Consider the following 16969-nt stretch of genomic DNA (forward strand, 5'->3'; position numbering starts at 1 on the left):
AAAGAGCTTCTGGCACCATGGGAAGGTCATCTTAAACTATGTTACACTGAAAAGAATGCTTCTTTTTTTTCCTAGAAAAATCTGAGGCTGTATTGGGGAATTTTGACCCCTTTAAATATGAAGTCTACAGGTAAATTGTAGACTGAATTGTTAGTCTTATCTTTAGACAATTGTAGACAGCTCTTCCAGACTTAAAAGAATATATGTGTGTAGTTGTTTTTAAAAATTAGTAATTGTCTATCTTCTACAGGAGTAGTTTGTGCTCTTAAAATGTCAGTCTGATTAATATTCTTTTTATGGAAGGTGTCTTCGAAGACTCAAATTCATGCAATGGAAAAAGACCAATTGGCCCAGCTGTTGGAAGAAAAAAATTCTCTTCAAAAAGTACAGGAAGATAGGATACGAAACTTGACTGAGATGCTGGTGACTTCTGCCTCCTTTGCCTCAAAACAGAATTCTAAGGTAAGCATCTTATTTGTTCTAGATCATGTTTGTTAACTCTGAAATACTTTGCACATGGTGATATTAAATATGTAGGGTTATATTGACAATGAAGAATTAGTTTGATTAGGCAGTTTTCACATAATCTATCTTATTTTTAACAGGGTAACTCTTAAAATAATTTCTCAGGGAGTGTCAACTCAGTGTTGCGTTGCAGTGAAAGTAACTGCAGAGACTTTTGCTTTAACTGTTATGCTGTAGTTCAGTTTTGAAGAAACTGAAAACCTTGTTTAATTAGCTGCTGCTACTGTTATAGGAACTAGCCTAATGCAACATCTACTCTCTCCTTAGTGCTTTGGTTGTGTCACTTTTTTCTGTAAATACTTTTTTAAAGGCCAAGAGAAGAAGAAGAGTTACTTGGGCTCCTGGTAAAATAAACCAGGCGAATGTGAGCTATTTTGAAGACTTTGAAAAACCAAGGCTGGCTGAAACAAAAAAAATGAAAATGTCTTTGTCGGTACTACCAGACTTGGAGGACTGTAAGTATATTCAGGAAAAAATAAGGAAACTCTGCAAAGCAGCTTTGAAATGATAAATAATCCCTTCTTAATAAATCTAAGTTAAAAAGCAAATTAATTTCTTAATAATACAAAAGCTGCATTTAGTTGACTCTATGCTAAAATTATGTTGCTTGAACCCAGTGTTGAAAGTTACCTGTAGCCCATAAGAAAATTACATTTCTCTGCCAGCAAAGAATGCTGCCTGGAAGGGAAGTGGTTTTAGCACAATGGTGCTTCTTGTGCTGGAAATAAGGTTCATCTTTTTTAAAAAGTGGGAGCATGAATCTTACTATCGCAGGTGAAATGATATGTAGCAAGTTTATGTTGGATGGCTTTGCAAGCATTACTTAATTTTCCAAAGGGAACGAGTTGACTCTTTGATAGCACAAATTTAAAAAAAGACAAAACAAGCAAAAAAAACCCCAACAATACCAAATATCCCTGTACACGCTTTCTGAAGAAATCACATTTCTGGGTTCCCTGTCTCCTCTTCTGGATATTGAGCTTTCGTTAAAACCAAAGGTAAGAGCTGTGAGATAACAGGCAGGGTCTATAAATACTTCTGCCATGCAGTTTACCCCAACCCTCCGTTTTTTGTAAAAGTAGCCAAAGCTATTTAACAGAGACTATTTGTGCAAACTGTGCTCTTCCCCCCAAAAAGGAGTTGGGGGTAAAGGGGGTATGAGTGAATTTCCAAAATCTTCAAAAAGAACAGAGAAGTTATTACTCAAAGATCAGGTTGAGATATAGAGGAACTCAAGGACTTCTTGGAAGAGCAAGGGACAAAGAAAGTTGAACTGAAGACAAGAGAATAACTAAACAGTATTGTAACAAGGCTGTAAGATAATACAATTCAGCAACCTATCCTTCTGACAAGCTTTTTTGCTTGTGTGTGGATTGCTGGGGGTTTTTCTCTATTGGGGTGTGTGTGTGCACGCTTTTTTCTTTAAGTCTTGCAGGATACTGTTGAGTGGTTCTTTCCTTAACACTTAAGACTTTTCCCAGTATGTAATTAAGTATATACTCTGGATTTGGTTTAGTATTCACTAACTTGTTATAAGGTGCTCAGCGTAAGTGTAGGGACTTGAACTTCGGTGTTGTTCCCTTTCATAAGAGAAATTCATGATGTTCAGAAGTCCTACTCAGTGTGCTACATCTTTGCCATTGAATGATTGTTTCCAGTGTGATAAAATAATTTGATTAAAAAATAATTCTTGATGTCCAGTTTAAAATCTACTGCTACTCTGTTTTCTTAATAAATCTTTCTTGTCAGCTGTGTTAGAGAATTCTGAACATGACAACCAATGTCTGATGCTTCCTGATCAAATTTCAGAAGTGGAATGGACTGCTGGACCTAACATGAATTGGGTAACATCACAGTTTATTTTGGTTGCCTAATACAGTGCATATACATTACATGCTTCTTAGTAAGGTCACTCTTACCCTTCTGTAGAACACCAATATTCTTTTATATGTCTGAAGAGTAGTTATAACTGGCTAGAAAGTAGGTTTCTTGGACATCTCTTTGAAATTGTGGGATGGTTCTATGGAGAATGATCCAGTAAGCTTTGGTGTTTAAATAGGACTAGCTGTGAGAAGACAAGCAACAAGAATATAATATAAACATGCTTGTAGATCAGTTAACAGAGAGCAAATCTTTTTCTAGACTCAAAGAGACTTTGAAGAATCTGTGCAACTCTGTGAAGCATTAGCACTAGAAAAGGTAAGTCTGTTCTGTATTTTCTAGAAGTAATACTGACATTCCAGCAACAACTTCTAAAGCTTCTTGTGCTGTTTCTTCAGGATATTGCTGTAAATGAGGTCAATGTCCTGCAAGCTAATTTTAATAACCTAGTATTGGAAAATGAGCAGTTGAAACTAGAAATAAATGAAATAAAGGAGAAACTGAAGGAAAAAATAGAAATGGATGAATTTGAAGCACTGGAAAAACAAACACAAAAAGATCATGAGGTAAGATGCACTGAAATAAACACTGAGAGATAAGAATTCTCTATGCTTAAATTATTTTCTAGAGTTTACTCAGTGTACATACACTTGGATGTTGATTCACAAACAGATAGTGTTATAAGCTGTGTTCTGCAACTGAATGAATGAACCCAGGATTTAAACTGGATTTACTCAGAGTGTAAAATTCAGACTTAATTTTTTGGAGAGTTTGCATACTGAAGTCTGTGTGTATATATGTTTCTGTATATTATTTTTATATATGTGTGATCCGAGTTTCACTCTAGATTTTTGCAAGAGGCAGTTTCTTTGCTGTGTAAATACAATTTAGAACTGTTTTGAAGTTAAATTATGGTTGCTAAACCATATTTCACATTTCTTGTACAAAACATCTTGGTTTAAAATCCAAGATAGCTTTGATTTTTGGTAATCCATTGAACTATGTGACCATTAACTCTTAACATATTATTTAACTTAGTAATAAAATATTTAAAAATAATAGTGTGAATAGTAATATTTGTGGAAAATTGAAACATTGCATTTTGTGCCAGGAAATCAGAAAAAGTAAACCTACCTACTGGGTAACTTATGATATAGGAAATGCTGATTTTCAGTTCTCTTCACCTCCTTATGATGTTAGTAGAGATGTGCCTTGTTAGAATCAGAGCATAAAACATCTGGACAATCACCTAAAATATGTGTTACTAGGACTAGACTGAAATAAATCATCAGCGCAAAAAACCAACCAACCAACAAAAAAAAACCACAAACAAAAATAAAGCCAAACAAACGAAACCCCAAAACCAACAACTTGAGGTCTTGAGACATATATGTATTATTCCATTTATTTTCTGATACCTTTTCTGCGGATTACTTGTCCATGCTACTCTGTTTTAATATCCTCTGACTCTGAAACTAATGTTGAAGCTGAAGTTGCATTGTGGTTTCAGGTTACAATTTAATAAGATCGCCTCTCTATAGGGAACCATTGTGTTCCCTACAAAGATTTATGGATCTTAAACAAAATGGATCCATGATAGATTACAATTTTAGCTTGTTTTTAATATTCTTTAGAAGACTCTTTGTAGGCTAGACTAATTGTGGTGTCTTCCTTATCAGCCAACACTTAATAAATCCTCAGTTACAGTTTTCCCTGCAGTGCTTTTGTGTATCTAGTAATAGATGCAATGTTCTTAAGTAGCTTCTATTGCAAGAATTGCTTTTTGAATGATTCATGTTTTCAGATATGCATCTGAAGACAGTCCATAAAATGTAAGCATTTGTTGATACCCATGTAGCAGTTTAATTACAGTAATACTGAAAGGTCACGTACTTCACTTAAATACATTAGTTGAAATTCATCAATTTAAATCACCATAGACGTATACAGGTAAACTCTATTATTCCAATAATAACATTAAATTACTTCTGATGGTAATATTGTACCGTAATTGCTACAGCCATCCTCTGGCTTTAAGATTACAGATTGGGTTTTCTTCTTGCACTATACTCCTAACTATATAGAAATACTCACAGGAGAGTCCTTGTTTTAAAGGTTTTCACTGATCTTAAAATTACTGGATTTTCCCTTACCTATGCTTGTGACTATACAGAAGTACTTGTAGATGAGTGCTTATTGTAAAGCTTTTCTAACAAAGATGAAAAGAAGTGTTCTTCAATTTTAGAAGTGCTTTTCTATCTAGTCGTCTGCTTGTGCCTCTTTTCAGAGGATGCCATTGAATGTGTTCATGGCTTGCTTTACCTCAATTTTGGCACCTTCTCGTTCTTGTTAGTGAATAGATTAAATCATAAATATCTGCACGGTGTCATAAAAAGCTGCTTAACATGACTAGAATTTGAAGTGTCATACCTGTACAATTTCTGCATTAATTGCTTTGATCACGTTGCTCTTGCTTCTCAAGCTGTTGCAGGTTAAGTTGTACTTGAACACGTTTTAATTGCTGGGAAGCTAAAACAGAGCTTTGTCTCATCTATCCATTTGAAAGAATATGTAGCAACTTGCTTTGTAGCTGTTTAAATAGATATGCCTCTGTGTGTGTATGGTTTGCCCACTAATCAAAAAGAAAACACAAGATAGACCTTGCTTATTTTCATGGTGTTGGCGACTAAAACTACTGGTGTGGGTGCTTTCTAACATCCTCTGCAATTTTGCTTCAATTTGCTCCACAGATACAACTAATGCATGAAATTACCAACTTAAAGAATCTAGTTTCAAATGCTGAAGTGTACAATGAGGAACTTGAGGTGAGCCTGTCCATGAGTTTACCTGTATGAAATGTGCTTGGTTTGTTTATTTTGAAATACTGTATGTGCTGAGGACAACCTTAGAGGTCAGTGGGCTTTGGTTGGCCTTACCTAATGTAAGGACGATATGCCTAAAAACCATGAATGCTTACTATGTACAAAGAAGGATTTTGTTAAATTCTTACCTGAGAACCTAAACTAGTTTTCAGGCACTTGAATCTTCCTTCTTCCTCTTTTCTCCAACTTCTAGGCAGAAATAAACTCCAAATTGGAACAGCTGAAGGAGAAAGAGAACAAAATAAAAATATTACATAATCGTGTGGAAGAATTACAGAAAGCAGCAACAGAGAAAAAGGACACATCTTTTTTGGGGGTAAATTTGAGTTTCCTGCTGGGTTGAGAGATGATTTTGGTTTTGTTGGAGGCGGGTTAAATTTAGGTAAAACCTTGGTATAATTAAAATCTGCTCCCCAATAGATGTTAGGGATTTTTTTTACAAAGCTTAAAATGCTAATTACAACACTATCATACAGCAGTACTCTGAAGTGAAGCTTAGAGTAAACTTAGCAAGTTTTCTGAGCCTATATTTACATTTTAACCACATGATAAGGAACACATTTGCTTTATTTTGGCTGTATTTTTTTTATTTCTTTGTTTATCTGTCTTTATCAGGGAGATTCTGATAAGCTAATGGAGGAAATTCAGCAGCTGAATAAATCCCTCTTAGATAGTGAAACCATAGCCTTGGATGCCAAAAAAGAATCTGCTTTTCTGAGAAGTGAAAATTTGGAGCTGAAGGAAAAGATGGCAAGTACTTGTTAAACTGCATTTCTAGCTGTACAAAATGCTGTTAAGGGCCTATCTGCTCCCAGACTAGCGAAGTGATGTGCTAGAGTATTTGGAGAAGGCTAATTACTCATGCTCCAAGTAATGTTTTTTGTTATGGAATTCATGGAAAATGGGTCTTCTGGAGAAAGATAAAAAGAAAATAGAGGCTTCTTCCATGAGAGTGGGTGGTTTAGTTTTAAGTTTACCAGTAGAGAGAGTGAGCAAATGAACAGTCTTTAGGGAGTTACTAGGACACCAGACTCCAAACCTAATTTTACCAGAGACAAAAGAGAATGAGACATGAACTCAGAAGTAGGATGGAGCTTACTTTGAGCTTTGAATTAGTAAAGAAAAAATAGTAGAAGCAGTTATGCCCGGACTTCTAAGGTAAGGTATGTTTTGTTGTAGGACTCTGACAGGAAGGTGGCTGTTAAATTGTGGGTTTTCCTGCCATATTTATCAAGGCCAAAGTTTTTCAGAGTCACAACAGGAAATGTGGCAGATGCAATATTTAAATGTTAAGCAAGTAGACTGTTATTTTGTGTGTGTGAATTGCATCTTTTGTTTTCCTGAAGAATGAACTTTTAAATAATTACAAGCAAATGGAAAAGGATGTTCAGTTCTATCAAAGCCAAATAGAAGCTGGAAGAGCCAGTTACAAAAAAATGCAAGCTGACTTGCAGAAAGAGTTGCAGTCTGTATTTCAAGAAAACACAAGGCTAACCTCACTGATGGAGGGTAAAGTTCCAAAAGGTACTGTGTACTGTTTCAGGTGGTGCTTTTTTCCCTTCCCCTTCTCCGTTTTCCTCATAATGGTGGGGGGGGATAGGGAAGACTTTGGCTCTTGTTTTCCCAAATACTTGGAGCTTCTGTCAATATAATATGTTAGTGTCTGGTACTGCTGGCACATAGTAACTGCTTTAGTGCTTTCTTGAACTATTTGGAAAACTGCAGCTTACGGAATGTTTTGTGTTTTGCACAAAGGCAGTCAAGTTAAAGAAGGCTGTCGGGGAGAATCTAAAATAAACTGGATGTCAACCTAAAAAGCGATGACTGAATTCAGACCAGTAGTTTTGTCATCTTAATTGTTGGCCATTGTAAAATATACTTTTCTAGAAGCACTGATATGACATCCAGGTGCATTATAAATCATCTGCTTATTTTAAAACATGCTTTGCTTCTCTTATACCCTCTTAACTTGTTAAGAGATTAAACTTGTTGATTCTCTAGATCTGCTTTTGCTTGCGGAGCTGGAAAAAAAGGCAGCTGACTTAAAAGGAGAACTAGAAAAAGTGTTGAAAGAGAATGCACTTCTACAAAAACAAATAAATGAGCTATCAGAATTTCAGTCTCTACCACATACTGTTGAGATACAGCAGAAAGAGGTAAACAGAAAAAAATTTTCTTCCTTGGTTCTATATTGTACTTGACTGGTAACGTATTAATGGAGGTCTATTGGATAGGGAGTTTTAAACTCAAAAGTTGTGTTGAATCAAATAACCTGAGATTTTTACAACTAACTTAAATACCTGAGGAGCAATAATTTAATTAATATTTATACCTAAGAATAAATTTAAGATCACATGTTTAGTCAAAGGCTACTATAATTAGGAATTTCTAGTCCAACATTTGCCTGCCTATCTGCCGTGGTCACCATTGATAACTCTGTATATATAATCTTTTGTCTAATTGGAAAAAGAGAAAATGTCAAGACCTCTTGGCAGAAATCCTGCTTGAAGTGAGAGATTTTTAACTTGCAAATTCTGGAAAACTTATAAGGAAACCTCTGTTTCCTGGCAGATCAGGGCTTAGTAGACTAAGTTTGTTATGTGCCTTAAAGAGTGTGTTTGCAAATACTTTTTAGGATTCTTTATCCTTAAATACCTCCTATTAAGTATGTGCAGTGACAATTATCCAGGGCAAGTCATCTCACAAACTCGTGAATGCTTTGCAAAAAGTTCCAACCCTTCCAGTGGTCTACTTCCACTAATAAACAAAACTTAATTAGATGTTAATGATTTCATAAACTCTGTATCATGAGGAAAGTATTGATACTCCTAAATACTCAGGTGTTATAGCTAGGAGTATCAGTCCAGTCCTAGCTCAAATATAGGAGACATGAAATATTTAAAGAACATCTAGAGTTAGAGGAGAGGTTTCAAGGTTTTGGAAGGGGCTTGCCTGTCTTGCTGCTCTTTGAAGGATAGTTTGCTAGGCAGCTCCCTCCTGTCAAAGCAAAACCCAATGTACTGTGGTGTGTTTGCCTGCACTTTATTTCCTATATCTGCATATGAACATGCTTTTTATTATGCAGCTATGACAAATACTGGTTTAGAAAACGCTATTAATGTTGCTTTTCTCTTGGCAGATTCTTGAGAAATGTGAAGAGCTACGCTTATTAAAATTGGAAAGAGAAAAGTTGCTTTCTGAAGTAGCTGATAATGAAATTAGACTTAAACATATGACTGAAGAAATTGGAAAATCGAAAGATAATCTAGTAGATGCACAACTTAAATACAGAAAGTCTGATCAGGAATATGTAGCACTTAAACAGCTCCATGAGGATCTAGAGCAGAAGTATGTAGCTGCATCGGAAAACAATGAACAAATGAAGCTCCAAATAGATATTCTAGCTAAAGAAGCGCAAGAGTTTAAAACAGCTTTGGATGGAGTTAAATTAGAGGTCAGTGTCAACTTGCTCCTTTTTACAGATAGGACATGAGGAATTAACTCATGGCATGAAAAAAAAACAACTTTTGGAGAAGTAGTCTTAAAGGTATAAATAGCACTATCATGGAAATCACTCTAGCATGAATGGATATTATTTATTCTGTGCCAGATGTATGAAGTCTCAGAATTATTCAGCTCAATGGTCTCTTTCTTCATAGGCAAAGAAATCTACATGTTACTCCAGGTTATGTTGTCGTTCTGTACTTGACCTTTTAATTATTCTTTTTCCATACTTAAATTATATCTTCATTACGCAAAATTTTCTTAAAATATCCTGCTATGACCTACTCTCTCTAAAGTCATAGAAACAAAGTTTCCTCATCAGGAACTGTAGCCTGTTTAGAACAAATGATCTTTCAACCCAAAGAGAATCACCACATAAATGGGCAATTAGAAAGGAAAAAAACATTTAAGAGAAAAGAGGACTGAAGATGCATATTTTGACAAGACTTAGGGCTGTCATAATCCAGCTATGCATTTGATAACTCCTAATATGATAATTCCTAAGCACTGCTACAGTTTCATGTGTAGTGTTACGTCCTAGTAAGACTTCTGCTGCTAAGGAGAAACCACAGGAAGGTTCTATAAAGAAATGCTTATTTAACGTGGGCAAGAATATAAGCAGTAACCTGAAGTGAAATTATGAACTTCCCGTGCTCTTGTTGAAAGTTAGCATCTCTCACCCTTTCTAAGCTAATACAAGATTCTGTGAGAACATGTTCACATTTTGCAGTTTTGCATTACAATGAAAGTGTCTGGCCTTTTCCTTTACAAACTAAAGCTCTCTAGCAAAATGAAAGAACTGGAAGAAAAGACAGCACAGCACAAACAACTTCTTGAGGTAAGAGAAGATTTTATTCAGACTCAGCAGAAGCTAAAAGAAATGCAGGAATTAAAAGAGCAAGAAAAGATTATGGAGTTGAGACTGGAGGCCAAGGATTCAGAGGTGCAGGCAGTTCTTCAGCAGCTTTCTGAGTGTCAGGAAGAAATGAAAACTCTAACCCAGGAAAGAGATTACCTGAAGCAAAAAGAGGAGTCTCTCCAAGCTGAGACAGACCAACTCAAAGAGGATATAAAGGACACTGTTTCAATGGTAGGAATTCTGTCTTTATAAAATGGACCATACTTGTTAAAGGGAAGAGTGTAAGAATGCTTATAAACTATATTGAAATATACAGGGGAGTGGGGTTTTGTGGTTTTGGTGGGATTTTCTTGGTTTGGGGGTTTTTTAATCAAGGAGTACTTACTAATGGTGCAAAACACTTGACTTTTCTTCTGTGGATTTTTTCTCTTTTATTCTAAAGAACATTTTGGCACATGAAGAATTGAGAAATACACAGAGTTCTCTCAAGGAATCCCAGGACATTGTCAAGAAATTGGAAAAAAATATTTCTGAAAAAGAATCTCAGATTCTGAGTGTTGAAGAGGCACTAGGGAAAACTATTAAAGAACTTGAAACACAGGTAAAACATTATGTAATAATTCAAAATAAAAATACTTTTAATGTGTTTTCCAACACTAAAAACAAGCCTAGTCTGCCTATAGTCTCTTCCGCTTATCCTCAGAAAATTTCTAGGCCTTTGGTAGAAAGTAGGCAAGAAAGCAGTACTGCCTGATCCAAGTCTTTACCAGTTGCTGATCAATTTCTGTAGAGCTTCAAGCTGTAATATACAGTGTAACAAACCTTTAACTAATGCGCCCCTTGGTTGTCAATCTGAGTGGTGGCATTAGATGGCAAATAGAAGAAGGGAGAAGGGTTACTTAGGGGTAGGAATGAGGCTATTGGTTTATAACGCTCAGTCTCAATGAGCAGGGTAATACCTGGTTGTGAATGGCAGCTCAGTTCCCAACATACAGCAGAAGGCTGATCCACCAGTTTTGGTGCCTCTTCGTTCAAGAACTGACAAAGAAGGGTGTGGAGAATATTGTATGTTACACAGTTGCTTCAGTTACACGGGTTCTCTGGAGGGATAGAATATGTGAGATTTGATTTTTCTTGAAGTATATCGGCTGCCAGACCCAGTAAGTCAATGGCTGTCAATTCAGCATTTGCATGGTATTGAAACAGATGCATAAAAATAATCCAGTAGATATTTCTTTTTTAGCTTCTTCCTCTCAGTCTTTTTCCAGATATAGTCTGGGCAATATTGCAGAAGAGACTGCTGAAATGTTAGCATTTAAAACAAAACATGTGACAAAGGCCAAAGACTCAGTTCTGGAGTTTTTCTAATTTCGTTATAGTGGTTTGATGTTAAAAATACCATAGCAGAGTGAATCAAACAAAACTTCCTTTTTATTTTGGTTTTGGATTGATGGAAATACTGTCTTTGCACATTCTTTTATAGATATCACAAATGATGGAAGAAATAAAAATCATCACACTAGAGAGAGACCGGCTTGCTGAGGAAAAATCAGAAAATAACTGTAGAGAGTGTGATCAGCTTCAGGTGCTAAAGGAACAAATCATTTTCCTTATGCAAGAGAACAATTCATTGCAAGATAAGCTGGACAGTTTACATTTGAAAAAAGAAGAGTATGGGGAAGGAACCTTGGTAATTATGCTAAGACTGTAATGGAAAGCATGCTTATTAAAACTTTCACTTGAGTAAAAATAATTTGCAAAACAAATGAGAAGGGTCCTGTTTGACTGCAGACCATTAAACACCAGGATAATTATTTACTTGAAATAGATTACACCCATATGGCTGTATATGGACAACTAAGTAGTAGAATATGATGAACGTTTTCCTGTAAGTAGAATTTTAACGTGATACAGGATAGTGATGTTCTGAGTTGATCTGCACAGAGATGTGGTTCTATAAGTAGTTGAAGCTAAAAATTGCTCATCTGGAAGGGTGGTTATGCTTTTTCAAGCATGGATAGAACTGACCTTTTCCTGGTGGTGAAAGGGATGTTGCAGCCAACATTTTCTGTAACTGGACATGCTGATTGCATGTGTGCTTTGTGTGTATAATGTATATACAAAGTGAGTATATGTATGTATATATACACATGTCAACAACTAAAGTATGTACATATATTAATATTTGGGGGGGTGGACAACTTTCAAGGAAGTTATTTTGACACCATTTACTGTTGAGATGAGAAATATGGATAACTACAGAGGTAGTTGTTGTGTTGGGTTTTGGGTTTTTTTGTGGTGTTATAATTTGGGTTTGGGTTTTTTCTCCTCAGGCTTAAATATAGCCATGAAATTCTACTTCTGGTATCTTGTTTAAGTAGTACTCACTTCAAATTTTACTTTTACGTGTGTCTTATTTCAAGAAATTTGACTTGCATATTGAGTTTAGTCAAATCTTATTCTGGGAAAAATACAAATAATTCTAAAACATTGCTTCTGTTCATCTTACATAATTAACCTGTCAAAGATCAGATATGTTTCTCTTAAAGCTACTTCCCCAAATGTGTTGACTTCTGTCTCTATAAAATAAATACCACAGATTCGAGAAGAATCTATTGAGCAAGAATTATCTCACCTGAGAGAAGAGCTGAGCCAGGCACAAAGGAAACTGCATGAAATGCAGGAACTGAAAGCCAATGAATGTCAGAGAGAATCTGAAGAAGTGGGGAGGATGGATTTTATTCCAAAACTGTGTGACTGTCAGGACGTGAGCACTCTGACAGAAACAGATGATAATCTTAAAATGCAACTGGAGAATCTCCAAAATGAGAGAGACCAGCTAAAAGAAACTATACAGGAGACAATTAGCATGGTAAGAAATGTAGTCATATTTCTTTAGGATAATAGCTTTAGTAAATTTCTGTCTCAAATTTTGGAAGTGTTATTCAGGCTTTAATATACTTTTACCTGTGGTGTGTCCAAAGAATTCAGAGATGCAGGAAGAGTTGAGACATGCTCATAATTCCCTCAGACAACATCAGGAGACTATTGTGGAGCTGAAAGGAAGTATTTCGGAGAAAGAAAATCAACTGTTGAAAGCACAGGAGTCATTGACGGAGGCAACTGATGAACTGCAGCAGAAGGTGAGATGCAGCTTTGTCAAGTAAACTAAAAATGCTATGAGGATCGGCAACCCATGACCTCTGCAGACTTCAGTTTGTAAGGGTTCTGTAAATATAGTTATAAAACTTAATTAAAAGTTTTCCCTCTCTCTCCTCTGCCCCCCCATCCCGGTACTGCTGCTCAAAAGAATTCTATAGAACAGAGGCAGGGAAAAGATAGTCAAATGTAACCTGACCTGCAAGCTACAACCCTTATAACTAAACATGTCTTAGTGCTGAATGATGGAATATTATTTGGAATCAATACTGCTCAATGCATTTTCCAAGTCTAAAAACTTTTCAAATTCTAATATAGGCTCAGCTCTAAAGACATATCTGCTGTGTATACAGTAATGGAGTAATTTTTGTGGAATTATATAATGACCTGTACATTTTTACACATTCACTTTTGTCTGCCAATGAGACAGAAGCACTGAAATTTTACTCTTAAGCAGAATTGTTACATCTCTTTGCTTACTATAGCAATAAACTTAATAGAGGTGTCTTCTGTAAAATAACCAATTATAACAACCATATGTACAGGTAGTGCTTGTGAAATATGATCAATAACACTCTTAAATCAGAATTTGATTACTGAGGCAACAAAATTTGATAAATTAGAATGTTACGGTGTTTTGGTTTGTTTTTTTCAAACTATCAAGTTACTTCTACCTATGCTAGAGATTAGAAATATTAATACTGGTTCTTATTTGTTCTTTCAGCTTACTGAAGTAACTGAAAACCTGACTTATGTCTCTTCTGAATATGACAAGCTACTGGCAGAAAAAGAACAAATTGAAAGAACAATGAATGAGCATATCTGTCAGCAGCTGGAGAAAATAACTTCACTTAATCAGGAGAAAGATGAGCTACAGCAAATAGTAGAGACTTCTAAAGCAGAGAGGGATCAGTTAGAGGCTGATTTTCAGGAAAGCAAGGAGAGAGTATGTATAAAATCTCCTAAATGTTTTAAAGGCAGATTGTACCACTCTGAATTATTTTGGTCATGAAGCCTTCTGCTATTCAGTATCTCTTCTCCCTTCACTTGTTCATCCATGGCGTGAACATACCTACAGCAGTAAACTAAGAATTTACTTCACTAACCCAATCTGGATTTTGGAATCTCTCTTACCTGTTTGTTTTCTTCCCCCTATCCCTTTCCTGCCCTTTTGGTCACTGTGCCGCTCTGGGTTTAGGTGCATTTGTCTGCCACCTGCTGGGCAAACACTCGGCAAGTTTCTCTACAGTGTCTTGTATTTAGCACTGAACAGCAGAGGTAACCCACTCTTACTGATATCTAAGGGCTTAATTCTCCTACCACTTCTGCTCGTTCTGGGTTGATGAAGAGAAAGCTAAACCCAGAAAAGAAAGTGATTAGCTATCCTATTTCTCCTTCTTGATGTCTTATTTCCTGGCAGATTAGTGACTTCAATATTTCAAGTATTTGCATGAAAAGAATGCTTATGTTGACACACTTTCAGACAAATTCATCCTGATACATAACAAAAAATCAAGCTGATAATTTCTAAAGTCAAAAGGAAGCCTGGTAAACATATTTTTTTCCCCCGATAGAAGTTCTGCAAGTTATTTAAGAAAGTTATTTAAGAGAACAAGTCTTATGAGGAGTGGCTGAGGGAGCTGGGGTTGTTTAGCCTGGAGAAGAGGAGGCTGAGGGGAGACCTTATTGCTCTCTACAACTACCTGAAAGGAGGCTGTAGCGAGGCAGGGGTCGGTCTCTTCTCCCTAGTAACAAGCGATAGGATGAGAGGAAATGGCCTCAGGCTGCGCCAGGGGAAGTTTAGGTTGGATATTAGGAAAAACTTCTTCACTGAAAGGGTTGTCAGGCATTGGAACAGGCTGCCCAGGGAGGTGGTGGAGTCTCCATCCCTGGAGGTATTTAAAAGAAGGGTAGATGTGGTGCTTGAGGATATGGTTTAGTGGTGGACTTGGCAGTGATAGGTTAGCGGTTGGACTCAATGATCTTAAGGGTCTTTTCCAACCTTAACAATTCTATGATTCTGCCTACTTTTTTTTTTAAACTGATAAAGACTATTCCTAAATACTGTCTTCCTTTGGAGTTCTTAAGCTAGGTATGGAAGAATGACAACTGAGGGTTTTTTCCTCAAGAAAAAGGCTGATTACTCTGATTAGTTCTCTCCTAGAAATTCAAATGCTTTGACTTATTGTTCTTAACTCCTGATAAGTAAGACTTAGTCATACTGAGTGAACATTCATGTAATACCTTGTTCTGCAGTCCTTAAAAGTTCTGACAGAAATGGAAAATCTAAAGGAAGAACTAAGGTATGAGAAAGAGCAAGCTGATATCCAGAAGAACATGCTAGCAAATGGAGAAAAGAAATTGCAAAGCATTGAAGAAAAACTAAGTGAAGAAATAAACAAACTAAAAGAAAAGGCAAGTATAGTAATAAGTAACTCTTACAAATAATTTAGAGGAGGTCCCCTCAAGGACTCATTAGAATAACAGATATTTACCCATGATAACTTGTGCTGTTTTATTGGTCCCATAGATGATGTCATGGTAATAAAATTTAGCAACAGAAGAGGAGTTTTTGCTAATAACTATGTATTGATTTTATACTCGTTTAAAATAGGTAGTCCAGTTGAATGAGGACTTAAATTTTGTAACTAAGGAAAGGCAGCAGCTGCTGAGAGAACTGAAAGAAAAGACTGAGAGTGAAAACAGTAAACTTCAACAGCTGGAGGAACAGTGTGATTTGTTAGCACAGGAGAGATATCAGCTCCAGGAAATGCTGAAAGGTATTCAAGCAGAGAAGAACGAAGTGGAGATTAACCTACAGCAGAGTGTTGATAAGGTGCTTTATCTTTGATTAAAGTATAGTAACTATAAATGGTTGGTAGAGGAAGATGGTTAATTCTTGAAGCTGTCTTGAAAAATATCTTACAAATATTAATGTTATAGCCAGATTGAAGAATATTGGCATGCTTTAACCTCTGTCTTGTGGAATGGTACTTAAAGATGTATGTAAATTCTTTCAAAAATGTTATGTGAGACTGCTTTATTTATGATTAAATGAGGAACTGGAAAATACATGGGTTTCATTACCGAAACACTTAACAGGCACTTTTTAATGGATTTGATGAAATGGTACGTTTTGTAGTTGAGCTCCAAAGTTTTGAAACTAAAGCTTACAAATTCTGACACTTTTTCTTCTGGACGAGGCATGTCTTCACAACAGTGAAGACAAGTGAATTGGGTGGTATCCATTGAGTCACAGTCCTTGTTCAGATATTGAGTAATCATTTCAAATATCTATAGTTAATTCAAATCGTGGTGGGAGGAAAATGTTCTTAGTCTTGCTACCAATATCTTCCAATTCACCTGGTTTTGAGTATTGTGAACTTCACTGGAAATCCAGAGGTTTAGTGAAAGGAATGCAAGTTCTAGAATAAATTATCACAAATAATTTAACAGCACTCTAACAGTCCAACTCATAAAATTGTGCTAAGTAATAATTTCTAGATAGTTCTTGATGTGAACCCTACTCAAATAACATCTCTGCTTTGTGTTACTTACCTGTGTAAACAGGGATTGCTGAAAATATGTCCCAACGTGTTTGTAGCATACTTTGTCTAATTCTTTACATTACTAAGGATTTATCAGTATGCTAGTTGGCAGACTTTAGTTAATGAAAGGAGAAACTTTCAAAAACAAAACTTGAACTTTCTTGTACGCAAACCAAAGCAGGTATTTTTTGGTGCTAAGTACTTTGACTCCTCACACACCAGTCCATTCAATATTTCATAGAAGTAGATTCATGTGCTGTCTCAGAGCTTAATTTTATATTTGTTGCTTTATTGTTACTCTAGATTCTTGAAACTGAAAAGGAATTGAAGTGGCAAGAAGAACTCCTCAGCAATGAGAAGATCAAAGCCAAAGAAAGGGAAGAACACTTGTTAAAGGTTCAGAGGCGGTCAGAGATTTTGGAGGACAGCCTAACAAACAAGGTGAGGAGTTTTGTTTTTAGTAGCTGTTCTGTCTTCTGATGTTTTATCACTGATGTGCTAAACTTTTGCTTGAGACAAATCCTATTTAATTTTTTTGGGTGCTAAACCATGAACGTTGGCAAAGGACTCTACAAGTTTCTCTTAGTGATGTTTAGAAGTAGCATCCTCAA

At 36.0% G+C, this 16969-nt stretch overlaps 1 protein-coding gene across 3 annotated transcripts in view; it reads left to right on the top strand.

The window, feature by feature from the left end:
* Positions 1–16969, top strand: part of CENPE (centromere protein E) — a 37954-nt gene that overhangs the window by 9016 nt on the left and 11969 nt on the right. The window contains exons 13-32 of one of the 3 annotated variants that reach the window (XM_075090734.1): positions 304–462; positions 836–980; positions 2275–2369; positions 2668–2724; positions 2805–2972; positions 5157–5231; positions 5482–5604; positions 5904–6038; positions 6635–6812; positions 7290–7444; positions 8428–8742; positions 9571–9882; positions 10094–10252; positions 11135–11341; positions 12251–12523; positions 12636–12794; positions 13535–13756; positions 15067–15229; positions 15429–15646; positions 16662–16799. In XM_075090734.1, coding sequence (XP_074946835.1) covers positions 304–462; positions 836–980; positions 2275–2369; positions 2668–2724; positions 2805–2972; positions 5157–5231; positions 5482–5604; positions 5904–6038; positions 6635–6812; positions 7290–7444; positions 8428–8742; positions 9571–9882; positions 10094–10252; positions 11135–11341; positions 12251–12523; positions 12636–12794; positions 13535–13756; positions 15067–15229; positions 15429–15646; positions 16662–16799 — 3456 coding nt within the window. Of the gene's footprint in view, positions 1–303; positions 463–835; positions 981–2274; positions 2370–2667; positions 2725–2804; positions 2973–5156; positions 5232–5481; positions 5605–5903; positions 6039–6634; positions 6813–7289; positions 7445–8427; positions 8743–9570; positions 9883–10093; positions 10253–11134; positions 11342–12250; positions 12524–12635; positions 12795–13534; positions 13757–15066; positions 15230–15424; positions 15647–16661; positions 16800–16969 lie in introns of all 3 variants that reach the window. The other 2 variants (XM_075090735.1, XM_075090736.1) reach the window with 2 other exon arrangements.

This window comes from Phalacrocorax aristotelis, chromosome 4 (genome assembly GCF_949628215.1).
Source record: "Phalacrocorax aristotelis chromosome 4, bGulAri2.1, whole genome shotgun sequence".
NCBI lineage: Eukaryota > Metazoa > Chordata > Aves > Suliformes > Phalacrocoracidae > Phalacrocorax > Phalacrocorax aristotelis.